The following is an 8,745-nucleotide window of genomic DNA, read 5'->3' as shown; positions in this document are numbered from 1 at the left end:
CAAGCACAGGTATCACTTTTTCAGAAAAAAAAAGCATTTCAGGACCCCTCCAGTTTGTCTAGTGACCCAACAGTGAGTTCACAGAACCTCTGGTCTTCCCCTATCCCAGCCTGACATCACCAGATTGCTGCTCTATCCGTTGGATGGTAAATCCCCTGAGAGCAGGGAGCTTCTCTGTCTTTAGTTCCATGACCCATGGCTGGCATGTAATTGATCATCAATACATTTTTGTTGAGGGAATAAACAGTGGTCCCCCATTGGTAAGAAACACTCCCCGAGCAGAAAGAGAGACCATAGGAATTTTTAATGCATGGAAAGTCCTGTGGGGACTCTGGGTAGACCCACAGGCAGCAGGAAGAGGCAGGGGTCCTGCAAACTCAGTTACCATCCAGGAGGAAAAAAAAAACCAGTCCTAAAGACCCAAGCTTCCTCACTGCAGGGATCCTTGGGTCCTCCTTCCTGAGGCTGAAGGTCCAAACGTCTCTCCGCAGGTCTCCTCCAAGGTCCGCGGCTGGAAGGACACTGAGGGTGGCGGCCGGAAGGAGGAAGAGGAAAGGCCGCTCAGTCTCCACCTAAGAGCTCCCGCCTCAGAACTGACCACCATCCATAAAAAGTGTGAAAAGGAGGGACTTCAATTGAGTCAAATAATATCTTAGAAAAAATAAAAGATAGACAAAAATGGATAATTCCAGCGGTTACACAGTTCTATGTCGGCTATCCACGAGAGAGAGAGAGAGAGAGAGAGAGAGTTTGCTTTGGCCGTGCTGGCAAGCCTCCTTCGCCAAGCCCATCCTCAGCTGGCCCCCAGCCCCACCCAGGCCCCAGGATCCATGTGAGAGCTGCTGCCCCTCCCACGGAGAGTCTCTGTGCTCACGGAGGGTGGCGCCCTCCCTCACCGGCCCTTGGACTCCCCGTACGTGTTCCGGGCCATGGACACCATCTTCTCCTCGCATGTGACTTTGGTGTCCTTGAGGATGCTGTACCACACCATGCCCGCGGGCCGGACCTCCTCGCTCCGGCAGAAAAGGTAGGGCACGGTGTCCACGCGGCTCTGGATGTAGGCGCTGCGCAGGAGGCTGGAGCAGTGGCCGCTCACCCTCTCGAGCCGCCGCAGGATCAGGTGGGCCTTCCTGAAAGGGAGGGGGAGACGGTGAGGACAGAAGACGCCCAGGTCACAGGTCAAGCCTTTGAGGGGTGAATAAAGATCAATAGACTAATGAGGACCTGTTGCCCCAGCAATTTCCCATCCCCTCCTGACTTGAGTGTGGCATTTCAAACACGTATTCAACAATCACCTTATATCTCTCTTCTCCAACTGTGCAACATCTAGAGAATGAAAAAAGAGGGATAACCTTTGACCTAGCTAAGATACAAGAGTCCTCAGAGGCATAAGGTCACCACCAGCTTTGGGACTCTAACCCAGTAGGAAATATTATCATAATAATAAACAACAGTAACTAAAATTTATTGACACCACGTGCTAGAATTTGCATACTATACATACATTTCAAAAATTGTATTTAATCTTTACAATGGCCCTGAATGTATTTCTTTGCGTTCACACTTAATAAGTGTAAAGTCCAAAGGTCAGGGAAATGACATGACCTGACCCGGGTCAAACACTGAGTTGACTGTTGGGCATTTGAATCTGGGCCTTGAGAACCCACAGTCCCCCTCTAACTGCCAGCCTTCACACCTCTCTAATGCCCTTATACTCTTTTCTCACAGTCAGGAAATTGAGAAATCTATGTCCAAGCTTAGTACATTCGTCCCCACATCAGAACTTTGCTGTAGCTCATTTTTCTCATCTCTAAAACAGTGATGGTGCCTTTAACCTTCCTAAATTGTTTGGGAGATTAAGCATGAAGAACGCCCAAGGCCTGGCACACAGCGAGCACTCAATAAATGACAGCTGCTGTTACAATGAACTGTTACAATGATGTCGTGGGATCAAGGTCACACTGAATGGCAATCGAAGCAAGAAATCACTCTGTACTGTGGTAATCATCATTAATAACGTATCTAGAGCCCTTTATCCGAACCCGGGGCAAGGATCCCTGAGGACATAGGATGGCTGTAGAGAAAATTAAAGCTAGGAAGGATCTCTATGATTCCCTAGCCTGGGATTTCCCAAAGGCAGGGGGGATACAGCATTTGGGCCAGATAATTCTTTGGTGTGGGGGCTGTCTTGTGGGAAGTCTAGCAGCCTCCCAAGTCCTCTGCCCACCAGAGGCCAGGAGCACTCCCAGTGGAGAACCAATGACCCAATCTGACCTACGCTCATTAAAGATGTGGAAGCGGGTTTTCAGAAGGGAAGGGATGTCCTTTTTCCCGGTCATATCACAAATCAGCATCACTGCCATTATGCCTGTTTCCTATGGGGTCCACTTTTCTTTACTTCCTATCACACTTTAGATGCCCAGGAACCTGAGAGGCGAAATAACAGGCCCTCTCCTGCTGCCCTGTCCATGCCCCTGTGAGACCCTGGGAGGTGGGACTTTTTATGACAACAGACCCCACAAATGGGAGACTGTGTTGGGCAGCTGCGGGGTGGCTGGGAAAGGGCCGGGCTTATGTGTGTACATTTTGTAGGCACAATTTATGAGGTGCCTTTCAAAAAGTCCTCTTTGTATAGTTCACCACTTGGGTGGAATATTTCCCGAGGTGCCAAGAATTCATAGCTTCATAATCACACTCGAGTGGCCGTGCAACCCGCGGTCCTCGGTCCCCTCCGGCGGGCGCCTCACCCAGAGCCGCTCCAGGGGTTTATTTCTCACCCCTCCTTACTGCCGTTCTTGCTCTGTTCCTTTAAGAGCTCCACGTCCTTGGGAAACTCACTTAACATCTCGAAGCCTGTTTCTCCACTTGAAAAATGGAGCTGTTGTGAAGTCAGGGGGGACCAAGTCATTGGTTGCTCTTTTATTGAGCACTTAATGTATGGCTGAGCTCCCTGCCTAGTGGGCAAGACAGACAAATTAAAAGTTACGATGCAGGTGGCAAGAGCAGGGGCGTGAGGAGGCATGGGACCCACGGGAAAACAGAGGAAGGTTACCTGGCAGGTAGGATGGGGGATATCCAAGAAGACACCTTCGTAGGAGGGGGACATGGGTTGAGCTTTATAAATGAGGAGGGGCCAGGTCATAAGAAGGCAAAGACATACCAGGAGGCACAGGTAAAGACACGGAGATAAGGGACCGCACAGAAGTTCTGAGAACTTATGGCTGGAATCCAGTGTGCTCCTGGGGACCCAGTGGGAGACTGGAGAAGTGGCAGGGCCAGGCCACTGAAGCTTAGAGACTGGGGTATAAAGTAATGGTGCGTCATACAGGCTCTGGAGCCTGACTGCTTGGGTTCAAGCCCCAGCTCAGCCACTTACTACTTCTGTGATACTGGCACAATTATTTAACCAGTTTTGCCTCCATTTCCTAGCCCGTACAACGGGAATAATAAGTGCATCCACCACTCTTAAGAAAAGTACTAATCAATCTATAATAAGCCCTCACTCAATGTTATCTATAATTGTTGTCTCGGTATAAAAGTAGGAACGTTATCGAAGGGTTTCAAGCAGCAAAGTCGTGGGTTCAGAGCCACCCTGTTGAAAACCATTTCTGGCTGCTCAAGGAGACAGACTCACATGTGGGGGACGGCAAGCTGGGCGGCGAGGAACTAGGGACGGGAAGCAGCAGGTGTCATTGTTCTTAAGGGCGCGGGTTTGCTTTTCCTCCCTGCTTGTAATAGCGTCTTACTCTTTCTGTAAGGGAGTAACACGTGCCCTCTTCACAGCGTTGGGATGGGGACTAAGTATGTTGATACTTGTAAAACTTTTAGGAAAGTGTTCGGCGCACAGTAAGCCCCTCATCTGTGTTAGAAATCATCACCACCACCATCACCACCTCTGCTACCGCCGCTATGATCCTTTGTGTGCTGGTTTAAGCCTTGAGCATCTTTGTACTCAATGGCAGGAGAGAGACCGACAAAAATAGTAACAGCCTTTAACTTAGGGGCTGATGATAGTTGGGTGGCAGAACATGCTAGGTCTCTGGGAATATTGATAGTGGACACCTCATCAATAGTTGTGGGGCTCAGAGAAGTCCTCGTAGAGAATATAACATGTAAGCTAGGTCTTCAATGATTAAACACTTTTATTATTATTTTGAGGTAGATTGAGAGACCGAGAGGACAGCCTCTCCAAAGTTAGACTAGAGGCAGCATAAAAGCACCAATCGTTTGATACGGTCAGTGCAAAGAATGGGTAAAAGACCAGTCATTCCGACAGAGCTCAGATCGTCCGGACTCTTTTAAGCCAAGGTGAAGTGTACTATTTGTAGGGCAATGGGGACTCACTGTGTGAGCCAGACAGGTAGAAAAATAAGCCACAAACACAAAATTAAGTTGGAACGGGCAATTCTTCCAACAGATCCCAATGCCCTGCCTTTGTAGGCTCAGCCATTCCATCCAGGAGAACTCTGGAGCTCAGCTGGACTGAGCCTCCTCTTGAATGGGGTGGGGTGGGGATGACTGAGGGTTGGCGTGAGAAAATAACCAGCCTCCAGGAATGACTTGAGTTAGTTATGAAGTGTAAGCTAGAAGCCAGGGTCCCGAGAACACGGAGCTGAGATGAAATACTTGGAATTTCATCCGAAGCCCCCAATTCATATCTTAGTTCTATAGCTTAGCTGTGTGGGTCCTGAGCAAGCTCTTCAGTGCCACAAACCCTTAGTCACCACATCAGTGACAGGAGAATCACAGTGTTTGGGGGAGGGTACGATCACCTGGCTAATCTGTTTAGCTCTCTCTACCTGTTAGTCCAGATTCAGAGTAGCATCTTCTAACAGAAAGCACAGAGGTGTCAGAGCATGTAGATGCTGAGTGCACCGGAGGGAGGAAGTCACTCCTCTTCTACGAGCCTCAGTTTCCCCGCAGAGAGGCTTCTCCTGGAGGGGTGTAGTTAGCCTGCAATAAGACGGCTGCCAGGTATCCAGCACAGGAATCCGTACACAGTGGGTCCTACGCCAGCGTGATGTTGCAGAACTGGCCCCTGCTCTTTCTTCGTCATACCCAATGCCCTGGCACGCTGGTTTGCATTTAGACCACGAAGAAAGAAGAATTCAGAGGGTGAAGCCATGGAGAGAAGGGGTGGAGGTGTTCAAAGGCTGGACAGGAGGAGAGGGCATGAGAGACCAAAGGCGAGAGTGCTGGGTGATAAACTGCAGGCAATGACCCATAAATCAAAGGTCAGGCATGCTCCACACTGTCCCTGGAGGGAGAGACCGTAGGTCAGGGTGACCACTTCCGTCAAATACCGGACATGAAATCTTCCATGCTGCAGATAGGACAGCTGCCCACCGGGATAAGGGAGTCAGAGGTGAGGGCGGATGCCGCATGTTAATTTACGGCTGTATCAGCAGGCAAGATTGAGACAGGGGCGGCTTGTGAAAGTCAGGGGCCGGCCGGGATCAGATGCCACTTCTCCGGGAACTGTAGAACCTTTGACCAACTATTCTATTCCCAGCACTATTACCCAATCAGCTGTTGACCCAGTTATTGGACAGAGACCTAAGTTTTAAGGGGGCCTCGGGATGAAGGGGAATGGAGGAGGCACTCAGGAAACATTCCAGTTGACCTCCCTGAGTTGAGCTGAAATGTCTTGTGTGTAGCTAACCTCAAGCTGAACGAGAGTTGAAGGCTCGGCATGGCTGCAAAGACTCGGAACACAAGCTCCGAGGAGTGGAGAGGGCAGATTAAGGGAGGAAAGGATGCCATTCATGCTGCCTTGGTCAGGGCACATCTGAAGAACCCCGGTCACTTCCGGTAAGAGGGACACGTGCCGATGGCAGCTAGCTCATGATGCTGAAGACCGTCTCAAAAGCAAGTCTCCTGAGGAAGTGCGCAAAGTGGGGGAGGAATGTGTCCCCCAAAAGGGGGGATTTAGGCAGATGGTTTTAGTCACAGAAGACAAGTAAGTGGTGGGGAAAACTAAAGTCAGGGATCGTTGTGGCTATAATTGATCGAGCACCGACCATGGGCCAGATCCTATGCAACATCATCTTTAATGTAATTCTCTCCACAATCCTAAAGTGTGTACTTTATTCCCAGTCTTCGGATGGCAAGAGTGAGCCTCGGGCTGGTCATATGATTTGACAGGATTAACAAGGTGGGAGAGTAGGGTCACAAGCGGGGCTGGGGTCCTAACTACACCATTCCTAGTCTAGAGAGATCAATTCCACAAAACAAACCTCTTCAAGTGCCTACTCTCTTGTCCCTACTCTACTGTTTCGGGCAAATATAACTGAGGGGACTGAGAGGCCCAAGACGGGTCAAGAATGTTTGGACTAAAGCAAATTCTGGTCCCTGGCCACCTCTGAGGTCAGTTTTTCCAGTCTTTTAATAGGAACCGTGTGGCCAGGACAGCGGGTATCAGCGGGTCTTCTCTGAGCTGCGGTTTGAAGTAATCTGTAGTTGTCATGGAACTCAGGCGCTCAGGCCACTGGCCTGATAGATTTATTAGGCAGAGGTACCAAGTAATTTTGTTACTAAATTTTATGGGGGGTATGTGACCCCGGATCCTGGGGGTTGGTGATTCTAGACCCAGAGAATTCTACCTAAGCTCAACCCATGACATCAGCCTTCAAGAGGCTTCTGGGAAACGCTCTCATCACCCTGCCGTCCTGTGTCCCCGAGAAACAGGACACACTGGGCTGGAGGTAGGACGATGCTCGGGGTGCTTATCCTCTGGTCTCTACGACCTTCAGGGCTTCCTGGTTCTTTGGCTTCCCAGCTGGAAGGAACTTTGGAGTCTAGCACTTGTGTATAATAAATGAGGCCCAGAGTGGGATGGAATTTGCCCAAAGTCACACAGCAAGTGGGTAGCAAAGGACTTGCACCCAAGGCCCCTGGCTCTAGAGCTGCCTTGCTCTCTCTCTGATAGATGCCCTTTGGGGTTCTGCAAGACTCCTGAGAGGACGGCACGTTTGCCCACATTGCTCCCCTGTTTAAAATCCAGTGGTTACGAGAAGAAACAAATGCCACAAAGGGGCTAAAAAGAGCCAGCATGACAGGACCTCTGCTGGACTCTCCAGCCTTGTTTTTTCTTTCCCCTCTCACCTTGAACTCCCGCCCCAATAGGACGTGCACTTCCTGACTGCAGTGCGTTCTCTTGCCCAGTCCTCCCTTGTCTTCGCACAGGCTGTTCCGTCTGGTGAGAACACTGTCCCCCTTGGACCTGGAGGACTCCTGTTCACCCTTTAATCCTGTGCAGACCCGTCACTTGTTTTCTTCTCCGGATATTCTTCTCTGAGCCCCACGTCGGGATGAGCGGCGCCAGCTCTCTGCCTCCACCACCTTGTCACTCAAACTGTACCTTCGGACCAGATGCACCGGCATCACCTAAGAACTTGCTAGGAATGCAGAATCCCTGGCCTATCCCAGACCACTGAGTTGATGACAATTTGCATAAGGCCCCCAGGTGATTCTCAGTTACACTCAAGTTTGAGGAGCACTGCTCTAAAGCATGCTCCTCACCTTTTTTCCTACCATCTTCGGCCACGTTTCACTGCGACTGCCTGCCGACCAGCCTTTCTCTCACCAGACGCCTCAGCCTGGGAGAGGCAGACGCTGTCTTCCCTGCTCCCGTATGTCAGCCCACGACGCAGCCTCAGGCACATAGTAAGCGTGTGAAATGACTCAATGAATCAACAAACCAATGGAACGAGGTCTCTACAAGTCACTATTTGCAAGGAAAATGTATTTTGTAGAAGGCTGCTTTTGAGCTACAAAGACCTTGAGTTCACAGAATTCAGTTGTTTGCAACTGTGATTTCTAGACCTTGGACAGCTCAGAGAAACCTATAGAACCCTTGACATTGGTCGGGTGCGGAAGAAGAGGCCCTTCCCAGGTGGGGCTCCAAACCACCCACTCTAGCTTCTGCCAGAACAGCTCTGCAGACATCTGGTCCACACATCCACTCATCCCATTACCTAATTATTCAACAAGTAATGATTTAGCACCTACTTACAAGGGCGAGGAGGACATAAAGGATCACTGGCTGCACCGACTGACAGTGCGGTGGGGAAGAGAGATCATATGTCAGTGAAGATGTGTGCAATATAGGATACCAAAGCAAACAGGTACAAAGAAGAAAATGAAACATGAGGGTGGCGTAGAGTTAGAGTCAATGAGTAGAAGTATTAAGGTCAGTCTAAGAAGACGGCATTCTAGCTAAGACCTGGGGTTCTATGTAAGATTTAATTAGAAAATAAATTTTCCATGGATTAAAAAAAAGTACATTTTCCTGTGTATAAGATGCACGTTTTTTGAAAAAAAAAATGGGGTCTATAAATTGGGTGCATCTTATACAGTGGTTTTGGCATTTCAAATGTTATAGATGGAACTGAGGACAAGGCAATATAATAGGCCTACCGGAAAGTTCTGTCCGTTTCTATCACAACAAGTTTCGACACGTAAGTACATGTTTATTTGGCCATGTGTGCCTCTCTATTTTTATCACTTAATGTATACTGATGTAGTAAATTAACTAAAACAAAGTTAATTCACATTAGTCTTATGTGTGAAGTGATAGTGTACCCATGGCTACCGATAAAGTTCATTTACGCTACTGTAATTTTTACGAATTTCAACAAGGAAGAAATGCTACAAAAGTATGTCTGTCGCATCCACCATATTCCCCGGACTTAGCACCCTCCGACTATCACTTGTTTTTGTCCTTACAAAATTTTTTGAAGGGCA

The 8,745-nt window shown here is 49.1% G+C and overlaps 1 protein-coding gene across 5 annotated transcripts in view; it reads right to left on the bottom strand.

The window, feature by feature from the left end:
* Nucleotides 1-305: 305 nt before the first annotated feature.
* Nucleotides 306-8,745, bottom strand: part of ASTN2 (astrotactin 2) — an 886,721-nt gene continuing 878,281 nt past the window's right edge. For all 5 annotated transcript variants that reach the window (XM_066256387.1, XM_066256389.1, XM_066256388.1 and 2 more), the window contains one exon: nt 306-1,130. In XM_066256387.1, the coding sequence (XP_066112484.1) occupies nt 893-1,130 (238 nt within the window). In that variant the 3' untranslated portion in view covers nt 306-892. The remainder of the gene's footprint in view (nt 1,131-8,745) is intronic.

The sequence above is a fragment of the Saccopteryx bilineata genome, chromosome 2, assembly GCF_036850765.1.
Source record: "Saccopteryx bilineata isolate mSacBil1 chromosome 2, mSacBil1_pri_phased_curated, whole genome shotgun sequence".
Taxonomy (NCBI): Eukaryota; Metazoa; Chordata; class Mammalia; order Chiroptera; family Emballonuridae; genus Saccopteryx; species Saccopteryx bilineata.
The sequence above is the reverse complement of the archived record's forward strand: the minus strand, read 5'-3'. Positions and strand labels throughout refer to the sequence as shown.